Source organism: Chrysochloris asiatica, unplaced genomic scaffold (genome assembly GCF_000296735.1).
Source record: "Chrysochloris asiatica unplaced genomic scaffold, ChrAsi1.0 scaffold00319, whole genome shotgun sequence".
Taxonomy (NCBI): domain Eukaryota; kingdom Metazoa; phylum Chordata; class Mammalia; order Afrosoricida; family Chrysochloridae; genus Chrysochloris; species Chrysochloris asiatica.
This window is the reverse complement of record NW_006408837.1, coordinates 816306-834691: the sequence shown is the minus strand read 5'-3', so window position 1 is coordinate 834691 and position 18386 is coordinate 816306. Positions and strand designations below refer to the sequence as shown.

The 18386-nt window shown below is 49.0% G+C and overlaps 1 protein-coding gene across 2 annotated transcripts in view; it reads left to right on the top strand.

Annotated features, from left to right (window-relative positions):
* Positions 1 to 18386, top strand: part of AFAP1 (actin filament associated protein 1) — a 99430-nt gene that overhangs the window by 65737 nt on the left and 15307 nt on the right. Inside the window, exons 11-13 of one of the 2 annotated variants that reach the window (XM_006875305.1) lie at positions 5679 to 5796; positions 9965 to 10225; positions 14424 to 14538. In XM_006875305.1, the coding sequence (XP_006875367.1) occupies positions 5679 to 5796; positions 9965 to 10225; positions 14424 to 14538 (494 nt within the window). The remainder of the gene's footprint in view (positions 1 to 5678; positions 5797 to 9964; positions 10226 to 14423; positions 14539 to 18386) is intronic. The other variant, XM_006875306.1, reaches the window with a different exon arrangement.

Sequence of the window (18386 nt, the reverse complement as noted above, 5' to 3'; positions counted from 1 at the left end):
GTAATGTCCTCAAGGTTCATCCATGTTTTGCGGTGGCTTGCAGCTTCCTTGTTATTTTTCAAGACAGCATAATATTCCATTGTGTTCATGTATCACAGTTTGCTTATCCATTTTTCAGTTGATGGGCATTTAAGCTGTCTCCATCTTTTTGCTATTGTAAATAGTGCTGCTGTGAACATTGGTGTGCATATATCTACGCATGCTATGGCTTGTAGTGACCCTATGCTCTAACACTCGGGGTCCTGCACCATCCTCACAGTTGGTGTTATGTTGAGCTTATGTTGTAACCCTTGTCAATCCATCCCGAAGGAAGTCTTCCTCTATTTTGCCAACCTGCTACCAGCCATGATGTGTCTAACTGTCCTGACCACATGTCCAAAGTATGAGAGAGAGATAAAGTCTCGCCATCCTGGCTTCTAATAAGCATCCTGGCTGTACTTCTTCCAAGACAGATTTTCTTGTTTTTCTGGAAATATTTTCAGTATTCTTCACCAACACCACAATTCAAATGCATCAATTCTTCAGTCTTCCTTATTCACTGCCCAGCTTCCACACGTATATGTTGTTGTTGTGACGTGCCATCGAGTTGGTTCCAACTCATAGCAACACTGTATAGGGTTTCCAAGGCAGCTGGTGGGTTTAAACTGCCACTGATTTAAAGTCCAGTGCTGATCCCACAGCGCCATCTGAAAATACCGTAACTTGGTTCAAGCACACCTTAGTCCTCAGAGTGACATCTTTGTGTCTTAACACTTTAAAGAGGTCTTTTGCTGCAGATTTGTCCAATGCAATACATCGATGGTTTCATGACTGCTGTTTCCATGAGCACTGATTGTGGACCGAAGTAAAATGAAATCCTTGACAACTTCAGCCTTTCTTCATGTATTAGGATGTTAGCTACTGGCCCACTGGTGAGGAGTTTGCTTTTCTTTACATTGAGGCACAATCCATACTGAAGGCTGTGGTCTTTGATCTTCGTCAGTGAATAGTTTGAGTCCTCTTCACTTTCAGCTAGGGAGGTTGTGTCATCCACACACTGAAGGTTGTTAATGAGTCTTCCTCCAATCTTCATATAATCCAGTTTCTTGGATCATTTGCTCAGCATACACATTGAGTAAGTATGGTGAAAGAATGCAACCCAGACCCACACCTTTCCTGATTTTAAACCATTCAGTGTCCCCTCATTCTGTTTGAACTTCTGCCTCTTGGTCTATGTGCACGATTAAGTGTTCTGGAATACTCATTCTCCACAATGTTGTCCATAGCTTGTCATCATCCACACAGTTGAAAGCCTTTGCTTAGTCAATAAAGCACAGGCAAACATCTTTCTGGTATTTTCCAGTTTTAGCCAAGTTCCATCTGATGTCACTATAGTATCCCTCATTCCATGTCCTCATCTAAATCTGTCTAGAATTTTTGGCAGATCCCTGTCAATGTATTGCTGCAACTGATTTTGCAATTTGCTCTTCATCAAAATTTTACTTGTGTGAAATATTAAAAATGTTGTCCAATGATTTCTGCATTTCGCTGGGTTACCTCTCTTTAGAATGGGCACAAATGTGAATCTCTTCCAATCAGTTGGCCAGGCAGCTGTCTTCCAAATTTCTTGGCATAGATGAGTGAGTGCCTCCAATGCTGCATCCATTTGTTGAAAGATTTCAATTTATATTCTGTCAATTCTTGGAGCCCTGTTTTCTGCTAATGCCTTCAGAGCACTTTGGACTTCTTCCTTCAATCCATCAGTTCTTGATCACATGCTACCTCCTGAAATGGTTGGATGCAGACCCAGGCAAAAAGCATTGTTACAAATTCTCAGAAAACTTTATTATACAAAAAAAGATCTAAATTTGAAGCTTCAACTTCTTGAAACCTCCATATAGGTCTCGGAAACCCTATACAGGGTCGCTATGAGTCAGAACCGATCTGATGGCACTTAACAACAAGGAGCTCTGGTAGCGTAGTGGTTACGAATCGGGCTGTGAACCGCAAGGTCAGCAGTTCGAAACTACCAGCTGTTCTGCTGGAGAAAGATGAGGCTTTCTGCTCCTGTAAAGATTTACAGCCTCAGAAACCCTATACGGGGTCTCTATGAGTCAGAACCAACTCCACGGTACTTAACAACAACAACAAAAACCACTTCTGAAGATGGAGGCTCCATGCCTGTAACCCCAAGAATTCTGTGTTCTTCATCAAAGCCACAATTTTGACATTCTGGAGGGACTCAAATCATGTTTCTTTAAATGTTGTTTTAATCTGGGAACTAAAGGAAGCCTGAAGGGGGCCAGAGCGGAGCTAGAGGGTGAATGGGGTAAGGTTTCCCAGGGAAATTCTCTTAGGATGAGCTGGCGCAATATTGTGATGAACAAATATTCTTGGCATAATTTTCCTGACCTTTCTCACCAATGCAGTTTTTCTATTTTCATAAAACATCCTTGTAATTGCCCCCCTGATCTTCCTGTGTCTTCTGCGAGAATCCATCATGTTCATCCCTTTGGGATTCCAAAAGCTGGTCATCAGAACCTTCTAAGCTGACCACTCTGCCACTTCTTTGATTGGGCCTTTATTTGAAGGCACCCTAGGGAGACTGGTGGTGGTGGTGGTGGTGTGCCGTGGAGTCGGTTCCGACTCATAGTGACCCTGCACAGGGTTTCTGAGGCTATACATCTTCATGGGAGCAGAAAGCCTCATCTCTCTCCCATGGAACCGCTGATAGTTTTGAACTGCTAACCTTGAGCATAGCAGTCTGACTCGTCACCACTACGTGACAAGAGCCGAGTCACTGAGAGAACTCATCTGCTGCCCTCCACTGATCATGGGAACATGCTTAAACACGCTCTGTATGGAATAAACCTGTCCATGTATCAGCTGGAACCCTGACACCAGTCCGTTTTCACGGACCTCGTACATTCCTTCCATCGTCTTTTGATACTTACCGTGCCATTCAATATTTTCCCGCAGAATCCTGCAATATTTCAACTGGAGGCTTGACTATTTCCCCCCCCCCCGACCCTCCCCCCCCAGAAATGCTGAGCCCCTTCTTCCCTTTGGGTTTCCTAACTGCGGGTCTTTGCACACTTCACTGTAAGACTTTGCATTCTCAACACGCCCTCTGGAATCTTGCATTCAGTAACTTCATCCCTCTTGCAGTTGCATTAGCTCCTCCATGTTCAAAAGTAAGTTTCAGAGTCTCTTCCGAGGTCCAGTCGGAGATTTTCTATGAGACGTTATCACCATAACCATCAGAGGTTGATGTGCTCCTGTGTTTTTTTCATAATTGGGTAAATCGCCGTAATAAGATGAGGGATAGCAAGAAACAACACTCAGAAGTAAATGAAGAAAAGATGTGAGGGGAAACTATATTACAAATCAAAGAGCAACTTTGTTGACGAAGTAGATACAGTGTGGTTGCCTGTCTGCTTTCTGCCAGCAGAGGGCAGTAGACACTCTCCCTGAAGGCCCAGGAGCTCAGCTCAGCACAAACACCAACTCAGCAACCCTGAAAGGAGTCCTCAAAAGTCATTTCCTCACGCTCCCTCTCTGGAGGCAGAGTACTCCGTGGCTTTGCTGCAAGACTTCATATCCAACAAGCATATTTCCTAGTTATCATTCACTCTCTTTTTCCTGTTAACCTCAAGGTCAGCGGTTCAAATTCACCAACCACTCCTCAGAAACCCTGTACAGGCTTATTAAGAATTGGAACCAACTCGACGGCACTTAATAACAAAAACAACACGTTACCATAGCAGGGAAAATGGTTTACACGCTCAACTGCTAGCGGAAAGGTTGCAGGTTCGAGTCTGCCCAGAGACACCTTGGAAGAATGTCCTGGCAACTGCTCCAACAAACCAGCCCCTGAAAACTCTGTGGACCGCAGTTGTACGCTGACACACACGGGGGCGCCCTGAGTCAGCTGACTTAGTGACAGCTCTTTCTGTTTTAGTTACCAGAGCAATCTAAAACTCTGAGAAGAAACAGGACACTTGGAGAGGACACAGGTTTTTTCACTCCAGATTAGTGGACGAGGGTGGCGTTATCTCCGTAGACATTTCCAGTTTGACTTACAGCAGACACATCTTCCTGGGAAAATCTCTCCCATGCACATTTGTTGAGTGACTTTTATGTGCCAGGTGGTGTCCTTGGACCTCAGAGATTCACAGGGACCAGAATGAGCAAAGTCTTTGTTCTCCGGAAGCTGCTAGTCCAGTGAGGAGAAACGGACAATAAACAAACACATGGCACAATCTGTAATAAAGAGATGCTCAGAATATCAAAGGGTTCACGTGGTCGACTGCTCACTGAAAGGTCGGGGGTTCAAATCCACCCAGCAGTGCCTCACAAGAAAAGCCTGGCTGTCTACTTCTGAAAAAGCAGCCGTCGGAAGCCCTGTGGAGTGCAGTTGTACTCTGACACCCACGGGGTGGGCAGCACTTGTCTTGGTGATACCAGGAAGAAAGCAGAGACAGTGATAGGGAGGAGGGTGGTCAGGAAGGAGGGAGTGGAGCCTCCAGGAGCCGGTGTGGTTGGCAGTGAGCTGGGGTCTTAGGAAGCCCCTGTGAAGTTTAGAACCAAGGCTTCTCCATCCAGTTTCCTTATAAAGGGCACAGCTGTGCTGAGGCCCAATGGCACCATGTGTCTGTCGCTGAGGTGACCCCAGCTCAGGGAGAATGAAACGCCATCCAGTCTCACCGCATTGCTATGACCGGCTGTGGTCACCACTGGGATCCACAGGACGTTCCCTGGCTGATGTTCAGGACTTTCTTCCTCATCTATCCCTTGAAACCTGCTCAGCACCATAGCAACGCACCAGCCTCCACTGATAGGCAGCAGCTGTGCATGGAGTGCTTGGACCAGGACTCGAACCTCTGCACCACCAGTGCCCCAAGAATGAATATGACGCACGGTTCCCAGTGACATCCAGCGGAAAGCCTCGCCTTTCTCCTGGGGAGTGAGCAGCTGGTGGATTCCAACTGCTGACCTTGTGGTTAGCAAGCCCAAGTATTACCCACTACGCCCCCCAGGGCTCCTTGTGCACACAGGCTCCTCAAACCAGTGTTGAATAAGTGTTCTGAGGCATTCACAGACCAGGGCTCCTCCCACCTCTCTAAGGGACATGTCTCAGCCCCATGGTTAATCAATGCGGCTGTTTGCCAGCAGACCAGACTTTCTTCTAAGAACAGGTGGTGGATGGGAGTCATCCTGTTGTGGACCAGTGAATCGATGGCGTGAATCTGGGCCTTCTCACCGCAGTGGGATTGTGTCCCCCCCCACCCCAACATATGGATGCCCCTGTGTGTGTGAAGGGGTCCCTGTTATGGAGACGGGATGTTTCTCGCAGGCATTAGGAGATCACACACTGGAGGGGTGGGGGTAGGTCTTTGCTGTGAGCGTCCTGGGAGACTGGTGGGCTCTGAAGAGCTGCCCCCGTGGGGTTTGTAGGCAGTCTCTTCTCCCAGAGAGCCCCCAGGTAGGTTTGAACTGCTGACCTCTTGGTCAGTGTTTAAGCCGATGCAGCATGAGGGTTCCCCTAGGAGATGAAGGTGAGTCAGGTCCTCGTTCTATAGTTGAAGGATATGTCCCGGTTCTGTCCAGTCCTCCTGGCCCCCATCTCCACTGAGGCACTCACAGAGGTCTGGCTGGTGGTCAGTGGGCACCACGGTCAGTAACTCTGTGTCTTTCAGCTTCATGAGCAGACGCGGGCTCTCCATCAACCCCTACCTGGGAAGCACCTCGAACGGCTACGCGCACCCCAGCAGTACAGCCCTGCATTACGATGACGTCCCCTGCATCAACGGCTCGGTGAGTGTGGCCTGTCCACGGGCGGCCGTTTCCCAGCCAGTGGCGCGCAGCTGCTTTTCTACTTTGAGTGCTTTGAGGCAAGATGAAATCCCCACCCCAACCGCCTGCCATTACTTGGAGATTCTGGCACACGTTAAGGTGCTGGTTAGAGAATATCATGGTCGAACTGTAACCTGGACCATTCCCAGTGGGCTGAGAAACTGAGCAATTCCCCTCTGAAAGGCAGTGAGCACATCAGGAACATGCAGCTCCCCTCAGGGTATTCTTTGAGGGGTGGGGACCCTGGACACCTGGGTCAAGGCTGTTTAGACGTCATAGGTGAGTATATGCCAGCCCCCAACTGTTAAATGCAAGGGTGAGAGTTCCAGTTCACCCAGAGGCACCTCAGAAGAAAGGTCTGGCAAACTTCTTCTGGAAACCCTGAAGAGCACAGTTCGCTGATGCACCCAGGAGAACCAGGAGTCGGGGACAACAGCTGTTGATATCAGTACCTGTGGATTTGCTCTCTGTTTTGGAGTTTTGTGTGGTATCAGCAGTTGTATTGCTGGGACCTGTTTCCCCATTCAGTGCAGACAGCTGAACCCAGGTCTGTATGTCAGCAGATCCAGCTCCCTTGGGCGTGAGCTTGCTGTCGGCCCTTCACAGCTGCGTGTACTGTGAGATAAAAGCCTGCCCTCTCTGCGGGCATCATGTGGAGGGACGGGTGTGTGGGCTTTGAAGACATGCTGTGCCATGCCCCAGGCCGGCCTTCCAGCTCAGCCTCCTGCCCCTTAACTCTTGCTTCGTCTATCAGCTCGGTGGCCCTCTGTCTCCTTTGGGGTTCGCTTCTAGATTGTTCAAGGCCATGCTTTATAACCACTGACGACCCAATGCCTGCCCATCTCGCTGCATGTTTAGGTTTCAGAACTTTTGCTCATGTAAGACCAAGATGAAATGGCTCACACAAGGGTCTCACCCCTCTATATTTAAAATCTAGAATCTTCTTTGAGGGCCCCATAGGTGCTTTTGTAAGTTTCCACAAAACGGGGACTTTTGGTATTCTAGGCACAATGAGTCTCATTTAGACGCTTTACTAACCCTGGGCTGGGCTGGGTTAGGCTGTCATGAAACGGATCCTTGGGTCCTGGTGTGGCACCACAGGACAAGCACTGGACCGCAAGGTCAGTGGTTCAAAACCATCAGCTGCTCCTTGGAAACCCTAGACAGGGTTGCTATGAGTCAGAACCAGCTCAACGGCACTTTTCACAGCATCCTTTTTTACATGGTCGGTGGGGCCAGGCATCACATAAGTAGACACATTGAAATGACTGCAAAGACGTAGAAGCAACCCTTTTATGGAATTTTCAACTTTTCTATTTTTATAACAAAAAGCTCTAATTACAGTCTGGCAGAGACAAACTCCACCAGAAGGCTATAAAAATAGGGGAAAACAAGCATGAAATGTGGATTCATATTTCCTTTTCTGAAAAGGCACGGCCATTTAGAAGGATCTTTAAAAGTTCAAGGCATCCAAGGCTATGTTAGTTGCTGATGTTAATTTATACCTCAGTGCCTATGTTTTGAAATGTCTCTGTCCCTTGAAGTAGCTATTTTAAGTCCTTTATGAAATGGTCCCGGGGGGTGGGGGGGGATGCAAATGGTGAGCATGCCCGGCTGCTCTCCAAAACATTGGCGATCTGCATCCACCCAGAGGGACCTCAGAAGAAAGACCTGGTGATCTTCTGAAAAATCAGACATTGAAAAGCCTGTGGAGGACAGTTCTGCCCTGACCCATATGGGGGTGCCAGGAGCAGGAATCAACTTGACACCAACAGGTGTGTTTATTGTACCCCCCCCAATAGTTGTTGTTGTTAGGTGTTGTGGAGTTGGTTTCGACTCCTAGCGACCTTGTACAAGATTTTCAAGGCTGTAAATCTTGGTGGGAGCTTAAAGCCTTATCTTTCTCCCAAGGAGCGACTGGTAGGTTTGAACTGCTGACTTTGCAGTTAGCAGCCCAACCAGTGCTCTTACCTCCAATAATAATGTTGTTGTTGTTGTTGTGTGCTGTGGTGTCAATTCTGTCTCATGCAACCCTGTATAGCGTCTCTGAGGAATGGTTGGTGGGTTTGAACCACTGACCTTTTTCGTTCGCTGTCCAGTGCTGATCCTACAGCGCCACATTAGGAGTTTTCCTCCAATAATGTTGTTAACTGCTGTAGTGTAGGTTCCGGATCATATGGACCCAGTATAGGGTTTCCAAGGAGCACTAGGTGAGTTTGAACCACTGACCTTGTGGTTCAAACCAACCTTGTGGTCTTGTACTTATCCTGCAGGGCCACAGGTTAATTAGATTTTGACACACCCTATTTCTACACTGACTTGGTTTCTTGCTCTTAAAACAGACTGTGAGTGAGTTCTGACACTTTCCCCGGGGAACCCGCAGAAGGCTACCTCAGACCCATGAATCTTAAGTTTTGGACGCCTACATGGGGCATTTGGAAGAGTCTGAGTTTGCCTATTGTACCCCATCTTGTAGCTACCCTGGTCACTACAAACAGGAAAGTACTCAGTTACTGACCAACAGGTTGGAGGTTTCATTCCACCCAGAGGGACTGCGGAAGAAAGGTCTGGTGATCTGCTTTTGAGATACCAGCCCCTCCCCCCCAAAAAAAACAAACCCCTGTGGGTCCCAGTTCTGCTCTTGCACACACGGAGTCCACAGGAGTCTACCACAGATGTTTACCTTTCTTTAATCAAACTACGTGAGGCATCCACCGACACAGTAGCCGATGGTTAGGAGCCTGAGTCTTCAATCTGCCTTGTCCCTCTTAGTGACCAGTCTGTCCCTCACATTCAGAGTCACTGCGAGGATGGGAGGATGGGACGTGTCAGTATCTTTAGGCATGGGGAGTGACATCTGCAAGGCAGTTGGTCTGCCCGCTCTTCTCACCCCTCCTGGTCCCGGGCTCCTTCCATCTCTGAGTCCAGCATTGGTCACATATCTGTCAGTCCTGGTACCTCCCCGTCTGCCCACGCCTCTACCTCACTAACACCTCTGCTCTGAGGACGGGGGCTCTCAGACTTCACTGCCAAACACAGCATCTCATTCCAGAATGTTCTAACATGGGATCCCTGCCAAGCCACTGTCATCCCTAATTTTCCAAAGAGGGAAATGTCAAATTGTTGGGGTTCCAAAGAAACAAAGCAAAACAGAACCTTCGTACGCCGGTGACACTCGGCTGAGCTAAGGCATGAACGTTTCCTGAAGTCTGTGCATCCTTCCATCCCTTTCTGAGGTACCCTGGTAGCACAGTGGGCTGCAAGCTGGGCTGCTAACAACCAGAGTCAGTAGTTTGAATCCACTAGCTGCTCCATGGGAGAAAAATGAGGATTTCTGCTCCCGTAAAGATGTACGGTCTCAGAAACCTTATACACAGTGGCTAGGAGAGACAACTGACCTGACAGCCCTCCCCACCCCACCCCCACCCCCCGAGGGCACCGATTTACTGATAGCACCGTGGGTATATGGACGGTGGCCTGGGGTCAGGCAAATGGTTTACAATGGGCTGCTAAACTAAAGGTTGGTGGTGTGAACCCACCCAGCAAGGACAACAAAGAAAAGTCTGCCAATCTGCTTCCATGAAAACTCTTGCTGGGAGCTGTGGTGTGCCCTCGAGTCAATTCCAACTCACTGCCACCCTATAGGAGAGACTGGCTGCCAGCAAGCTTCCCCATGAGAGAAGACAACCAGGTCTTTTGTCCCCAAGAACCCCTGGATGGGCTCAAAACACCAGCCTTTTGGTTGGCACCCACCACACATGTAACCATTGCCCCATTAAAACGCACTGCCGCCAAGCTGAGTCTGACTCACAGCAACTCCTACTGGTGCTGAGGTTGTCCATCTTTTCGGGAGCAGACAGCTTTCTCTTTCTTCTGTTACCCCCCAGCACTTACAGCCAAGTCACCGGGAGTTGGAACTGACTCGGCGGGAACGGGCTTGGGTCTGCCTTGGGGGTGCGGGTCTGTGGGTTTGGGATGCTGTGGCCTGTCTGTCTGGAGCTCTGCACTCCCATCATTAACATAATAGCTCTGTGTATGGCAGTGGGGACCCCGAGGACAACCTGCCTGTGGCCCCTCTGCCTTGAGCTCTGTGCTCCCATCATTAATATACTAGCTCTGTGTATTGCAGTGGGACCCCGAGGACAGCCTTCCTGCTTCCCGAAGCAGAAGCCTGGGAGAAGCCGTGTTCTATGATAATGAGAGCCTGTATGATAACTTGCCGTCTCCGAAAATCTTTGCACGCTGCCCGCCTGCTGAGAGAAGGGCGTCCTCTTCGGACAAACTGTCTTCTAACCACTACCAACATCCTGCCTCGTCCAGTCTGTCCAGCCCCCCGCCTCTCACTAACACCTCTTCTCGGGGGAGGGCGTCTCTCGGGCTCAACTCTCAGGTACAGCGCTGCGTTCTGGAATGTTCTGTACTGGTGACCACCAAGTCACCGTCCCCTGTAGGACTCTGGGATGTTAACGTCGCCGCCAGACTGCCTTACACAGGACGAGTCAAGGGAGGAGCATGCATGTTTCCCTCTTCCAGACTCGTCTGGAATTTGCAGACGCTCACCAAGAAGCGGGTGGAAATCTGACTAGCTGAGTTTGTTTTGTCTAAGCTCTGCTTCTTCTGTTTTGTTTTATTTTTCTCTGTATCTGGCTCTCTGTGGAGAATTTTCTCAATTTGTTTTGGGACTTTTGGTAACTAAAGGCAAAGATTTTGTTTCTGTGTTCTTTTGTTTGATTTTTTTAAAGACAGGGCATTCTTGAACCTATATTGGTGGTGGTAGTTGGTGATTATGTGCCGTGGAGTCGGAACCGACTCATAGCGACCTTGAACAGGGTTTCTGAGGCTGTAAATCTTTACGGGAGCAGAAAGCCTCATCTTTCTCCTATGGAGCAGCTGGTAGTTTCAAACTGCTGACCTTAAGGTTCGCAGCCGGATTCATAACCACTATGCCACCAGAGCTCCTTAGTGTTTATTTAATACGTTCATGAAATCGTATGTACATGTGAGTCTATGGTTGGTTCCTAACCATAATTGCCTTTTGTTCTTTAAACAGGATCATTCTTCATGCCCCCAAATCTTTCCGTAATGAACATAAAAGTGTACAGTCTCACTGTTATTGTTAAGTGTTACGGCCTCTGTGCTGACTCATAGCGACCCTGTATAGGATTTCCAAGGCCTTAAATCTTTTGTGGGAGCAGAAAGCCTCATTTTTCTTCCATGAAGAGGCTGGTGGGCTTGAACCACAGACTTTGTGATTGGCAGTCCTGTGCTTGTCCTACAGAACCACCCAGTCCACAGCCTCCCTGGTGGTGGTGCTGATAGTGTGCTGTGGGATAGGGCTGAGGCACAGCGACCCTGTAACAGGTTTCAAGGCTGTAAACCTTTATGGGTTTAAAGAAACCCTCATATTTCCCTTGAGCAGCTGGTAGATTCAAACTCACGGACCTTGTGATTAGCAGCCCGGGTCATAATCCACTATGCTACCAGAGCTCCTACAATATCCCTCCGGTGGTTGTTGTTACATGCCGTTGAGTCGGTTCTGCCCCATAGCTACCTTGTATAGGGTTCCCTAGGAGCGGCTGGTGAGTTTGAACTGCCGACCTTGAGGTCGAATGCTTAACCTAAGGTTCCACACCAGGACTCCACAATCTCCCTAAAACCAACCCCCCACCCCCTCAAACCCACAGATATCAAGCCAGTTCCTATTCATAGCCACCCTGCGTGGGGCTTCCAGAGCTGTATGTCTTTACAGAGTAGAGTCTCATCTGTGTCCTGTGATAACTCTGGTGGGTTTGAACCACTGACCCTGTGGTTCCCAGCCTTATGCCTGATCCACTGCACTACCAGGGCCCTTACCTTAGAGCCTGGGAGAGAGCATCGCTAGGATTTCACACTCTTCCTGAAGGATAAACTGCGGACGGTTGGGCTGTCATCCACACCGCAGTGACACATCTACGGAAACACAACATTTGCGCTTTTAATCGAAGACTTTTTGAAATGCTTTGCTTCAAGATCTAAGTGACCATGTAAAAATACTCTGCTTACGGACGGCAGATGGAGACCGCGTTTCCTGTCCCTGCCCCTCCATTTGTGGAGCCCCATGAATGCCAGGTGCCACCCCAGGCTTGCAGACAGGAAGCAGCACCCCCATAGAAAGGTTCCATCAACAATCACACGGGAGAGTTGTTTTCTCCCAGATGTTGATTTGGGGATCTTTTTCCCTGGTGAAGGGCCCCGCAGCTGCTGTCTTTCCATGAGCGAGCGCTTTTGAAGTGCATCCTGCTGCCCCTCCCTGGCAGCTGTGCGTCTGTGTACTTACCTGCCTTCTGATTGGCAGCTGAGAACACGGTACTCAAGATGCCGTTGGGGTCACAGTGCTTCAGAGCTCCAGCAAGGCCACCAGTTCAAACCCACCAGTGAGTGACTCCACAGGAGAAAGACGTGACCTTGACAGTGTGCCGGTGTATAGGTGACAACCTCAGAGACCCTCGGGGACAGTTTGGGTCTGCCCTCCAGAGGTGTGTGTGTCAGAATTAACCTGACAACACTGGATCCTGGTTTTTTGGGTTTGACATTTGGATGACCCTAACCCCAGGACTGGGCAGTGTTCCGTTCTGTTGTAGATATGGTCGCTATCAGTAGGTACTGACTTCATGGCACCTAACAACAACAACAACAACAACAACAAATTAGGGAGGGGAGTCCTGATGTGGCGCTGTGGGTTAATGCACTGGACTGCAAAGTCGGTTTGAACCACAAGGGTGGCGGGTCAAGCTCACCGACTGCTCCTTGGAAACCCTATACAGGGTCGCTATGGGTCAGAACCGACTCGACGGCACTTAACAACAAACTTAGGGTGGGTTGTTTGACACGTGGTTTGACTAACCTCGGTTTTTGTTCACGTTAGCTGACTTCTTTTAACGAGGAGGCACATTTTGCATGTCAGACGATTGGCCCTTGGGTTTCTTCTTCTCATTCGGTCATTGTAGCAGGGCATGAAGGAGCCTATCACTCACCAAACACCCACAGAACACCACATGCCATAGACACATGAGGCGTCTTAGAAACCTGGGTAGGTCACGACACCCTCACAGTTTCAGATACGGAAACAAAAGCTCGAGAGCTCCACCCCCGTCACTGGTGGAGATATATTGTTTTGTTGTTGTTTGGGGGTTTTGGGGGGGGTTGGTTAACATCTGCACAGTGCGATTCACTGCCACTGGTCACATTCTTCCAGCAGTGCCACCTTCTCGATATTTTTTCCACCAACTTGTTGCCCAGGTGTCTCGCCACGCCTTTCAGGTGGCCATTTTCAGTTGAAGCCCATTATCAATGGTTCTATAAAAGGGCATGGCGCCCAAGGCAGACGCTGTATTCTAATTAAGCCGTTGTTTGGGAGTCCTGGTGTGGCACTGTAGGATAAGCACTGAACTGCAAGGTTGGAGGTTCAAACCCACCAGCCACTCCTCAGAAGCCCTACAGAGCGTCACTGTGCGTCAGAACTGAGTTGATGGCACATCACAACAGTAACAACATTGTGTGGTTTTAATGATGATTCCTGGGAATCTATTTGAATTAAGGTCGTTAGTTTGTGGGGAGCTCTCCCATGTAGAGCCAGAATGTGAAGCCAGCTCTGTCTGTGGCCTCCCCACCCCGTACCCCTCACCCCACCCCCGCCAAAATAATCTAGTCCTACCATAGAACTAGAAGGTTCTCTGGTAGCGTAGTGGTTACGAATCGGGCTGCTAACCTCAGGGTCAGCAGTTTAAAACCACCAGATGTTCCGCTGGAGAAAGATGAGGCTTTCTGTTCCCCTAAAGATTTGCAGCCTCGGAAACCCTGTGCAGGGTCGCTATGAGTCGGAACTGACTCCATGGCACATGACAACACCACCATAGAACTAGAGAAGAGCATCATGGAGAAAAAAAAGCACGCATCATCTTTTTCATCCTGCTGAATTTATTACACAACTAAAGAGCATATAAAATCAAAAAACAAAGCCCATTACCACCCAGTGGATTCTGATTCATGACGAACATGTTCTACCACTTCAACAAAACACACAGCAGTCCAAAACTAGAGGTACTGCTAGGCCGAAGCCTAAACTAAATTACAACTACACTCTGCTTCTCAAGCTTCCTTCCTCAGACCTGCCCTTCCTCAGTGAGAAAACCCGTGAAGCAGAAAGCTAAGTGTCCAGTCCTGCCACGTCCCTGAACAGAACCCAGTAATAAAAGCTGTTCCTCTCCCACCACACACGCATTGAGTAATCTCCACTGAGTGCGCTGGGCAGATTAGCTGCCGATTCCCTGATTTGTGCCTCTGACCTCCCCACAGAGAGGTATAAGTGCTGTGACTACAACAGAAGTCATTCTGCAAACCCTTGCTTGCTCTGCACCCAGCTTCTAGAGTATTCTTAGCTCTTCGGGGGAAAGTCGCACCCATCTGATGTGTGGAAACCAAAGTGGCTTTCTGTCAGCCTCGTTTTTTATCTGTCTATGCGAGGTCCCAGACGGAAACAATTTACTGCAAAGGAACGAATGTCCGGGCTTGGTTTCGTGTCTCATGTTCTCATATGTTTGTTTCAACAGTTCAAGGGTAAAAAGCCTCCAGTGGCATCTAACGGGGTCACAGGAAAAGGAAAGACCCTGAGCAATCCACAGAAAAAGGCTGACTCCGCGGCTGTCGTCAAGAGAACACCTTCAAGTAAGAGCAGCCTTTGGTCTCTTGGCTTCTCGCTTCCGGTATGGTTGTAGAGTGGGGGGCTCTCAGAGCCGTCTTCCCTCCTCACCTGCTCAGGTAAACGCTGTCAGGTGTAGAGGGAACCATAAGCATCAATATATAACATTCTAAAAAAAAAAAGGCAAAAACAAAATGAACCCACTACTGTTCCTTCTACGGGTGAGGCGGTGGCGCGGAGGGTGATGCTACCTGAGTAGCCTGCCTGTCAACATCTGCATGCCTGTGTCAAGTCTCCACCTCCGGGGACTTCTCCAGGCACGGCGCATTCCCAGATGATTTATTCCTTTATCCGATGAGATCTTCCGCAGGGAATTTTTATTCACTCTGGTTACTTCTAATGGTGACAGAAGAGACTAAGAATTGCCTTCTGTGTTTTTGCTGAACTCAGCCAGTAGCTTTGCAAGCAATTCGGTGATTGCACATGAGGCTCATAAAATGTGGCAACGGACAGGTTACTGCACCTGAGTTCATGGGGGAAACATGTCAGTTTAGAACGAGGTGGGGGATAGTGGGTGGACACCCCCCACATGGGTTCATGGGGGAAATGTGTCAGTTTAGAACGAGGTGGGGGAAGAGTGGGTGGATGCCCCCCACATGGGTTCATGGGGAAACATGTCAGTTTAGAATGAGGTGAGGGAAGAGTGGGTGGATGCCCCCCCATATGGGTTCATGGGGGAAGCATGTTTGTTTAGAACAAGCTGGGGAATAGTGGGTGGACACCCCCACATGGGTTTGTGAGAAACGTATTTGTTTAGAAGGACGTTTTGGAAGATGTGCAACCAGAGTGCTCCTTAGAGGCCAAGATGGCCAAACTTTGTCTCTCATACTTTGGACATATTGTCCGGAGGGACCAGTCACTGGAGAAGGATGTCATGTTTGGTAAGATGGAGGGTCAGAGAAAAAGAGGAAGACCCCTAACGAGATGGATTAGCCAGGTGGCATCATTGATGGCCTCAAGTGTGGCAGCGGTAGTGAGGTTGGCCCAGGATCGGACATTGTTTCGTTCTGCTGTGCATGGGGTCGCTATGAGTCGGTTCCGACTCGATGGCACCTGACAACAACAAAGTGGAGTTAAGGATGTGCTGTCTTGCAGTAGGGGACTGATAGGGCACGTCAGCTTTCAGACTGCTCCCTGAGTGCAGCGTTTCCTGGGCACTGAAGGCGCCCAGTCGGTATCTGGGACAAGGACAGGAAGCTGTGTTCTGGGATTCTGAGCCTTCGGGTAGGATAAGAGTCCCTTATGTGCATGTTCCCTGTGCTCCAGGCCCCATGCTGTTTCGTTGCTGCTGCTCTGTGCCATCCAGTGGCTTCTGACTCATAGTGACCCTGTATAGGGTTTCTGAGGCTGAAATCTTTATGGGAGCAGAAATCCTCAGCAGCTGGTGGATTTGAACTGCTGACCTGGCAGTTAGCAGATCAATGCGTAAGCCGCTACACTAGTTGGCCTCCTTTGACTGTTTTGTTAGCTGCTTTAAAAATGCATGCATCTCACTCTAAAAGGGCGCCCCTGGTGCCACAGATGGTTAAGTTCTGGACAAGTGATGGTTTGAGTTCCTCCAGAGGAGCCTCAGAAGATAGGCCTGGTCATCTATGTCTGACAGAACAGTTCTGCTCTGCACACGTGGGGGCACCAGACACAAGAATGGACTGACTGAAAGGTGGGCAGCTGTGGTCCAGTGGAGGTCCTTCTCCTTCCGTGCGGGAGACCTGGGTTCGAGTCCCTCCAGTGTCCCTCATGCTCAGCCTCTCTGTCTGTCAGGGGAGGCTTGTGTGTTTTTAGGATGCTGCTCCGTCTTCAGCAGAACTCCCAGGCTAGGATAGCCTGGGAAGAAAGTCCTGGAGATCTACTTGTAGAAAACCCAGTGGGTCACTAGGCTCCTTTCCATGGCCAGTGGTGGGGATGGGGCTGGACGGGCAGCGTTCTCTTCTGTCAGGCGTCATGTTGCCACGAGCCAGGGCCAACTCAGAGACAAACAACAACAGTTTTAGAAACAACCCACATGGTAGGGAGGCCTTGGCATTGCTGCCTCAGAGCAGGTGAAGGTAAGTTTGAGGGGGACCCATTGCCAACCCCAAATCCTCTAACCAGTAAGGGCAGCGCCTGGCCATACACCAGCTTTGCCCACGGCACCTTCTCTAGAACCGTGACTTCTCTCCTGGTTGCAGATGGATTATATGTGGGTAGGCATTGGGCCACAAGGTCAGTTTGAACTGCAAGGCTGGTGGTTCAGACTCACCAGCCACTTGGAAGCCCTACATTGGGGTCACTCTGAGTCGGAACCGACTCGATGGCACCTAACACCAACCATGAAAACTAACCTAAAGGTTCCTGGTTTTAATTCATCCAGCGGTGCTGTGAAAGAAAGTGCTGGCTGTTAGCTTCCATAAAGATGACCGCCCAGAAAACCCTGTTGAGCCCTTGTGCTCTGCAATAGCTGGGGCCACGCAAAATCCCAATCAGTGTCCACTCTGGGACAGTGGGCGTGTTTCTGTTGGTGTTGTGATTAATGAGTCCGACAAGCAAGTAAGTCATCTCAGGGCACTGGGGGATTTGCAGCCCTCAACACTGGCCTGAGGCAGGACTGTTGGGCTGTATCAGCTTTGAGGGGGATTTTAGACGCAACTTGGGGCCATTGAAGGCTTGGAGTCTGTGAGCTATGATGTGGGTTCTGTTGGAATCTTCAATCTATGGTTTTCCAAGATTTGTGTGTGTGTGTGTGTGCGTGTGTGTTTTCTCCTAGATTATTACTATTGAAAGGCCAGCAAAATGAAAGGAGAAGGGGCTGGGTTGGGCTTCAATGCCGTGTGAACCACTGGTGTGACTTTGACCACGCCTCTTAATTTTCCCTAAAGCTGGCTTCTGCTCATGCGTTCGTTCATTCGTGTATTTTCTTTAACAAGCAGTACGTCATGTGCATTTTATTCTTTTCTGACATTAATTAGTTGATGCTCGTAACTGCCCTCTGGATGGCCTGCTGCTGCTGTCCCCATGTTCATAGATGAGGAAACTGAGGCACAGAGAAGTTTAGTGACATGCTAAAGGTCACCCAGCTCCATGTGGCAAACTGGAGTCCAGACCGAGACAACTAGAACCAGGCTGCTGATGAGCCCAAGCTCAGCACGAGGGTGCTGTTAGAACCGATGTGAAGATGCCAGGAAAGCATTTTCACAAAGTTGAAGAAACGCTCAGATCCAAGAAGTTATTACTTTTCATTTTATCAGGGTGAAAGACATATAACAAGGCACTCATTGTTTTTCACCATTTTTAAGCATGCATTTCAGCGACATTAACTATATTCACTATGCCATGCACGAGGAAATTGTTTTTGGTGTTAATAGAGGCTTGTCTCCAGATTCTAGCATGTCCACATCCAGTCTTCTGAAGATAAGTAACATTTTGCATGCTTCAAAGAAAAGCAAATTAGAGGGAAATTTTTCTAAGTCTACTCCTGTTTTGTTCTTGCTGTGATGAAGACAACACAACCAAACACACCAGTTGAACAATGCCGGTGTGCACATGTGATTTGAGACGTTCTTCATACAGCTGTCCTCACCAACTTAGTTCTGAATTGTTCCTCCCGTGACCATAAACTCACCGTCCTGGATGCAAAATCTCCCTTTGCCCCCTCCCCCCTTTCCCTGGGAACCACTAATTAATACCCTGTGGTTTTCATATACGAGAGGCCTCCAGAAGGTTTATGGGAAAATGAAAAGGAAGGACAACGGTATCTTTCCACAAACCCTTGGAAGAGCTTTCTTATTTGCTTGCTTGACATAAATGAGATTTGGCCTTAGCCTGCTCAGCATGATGT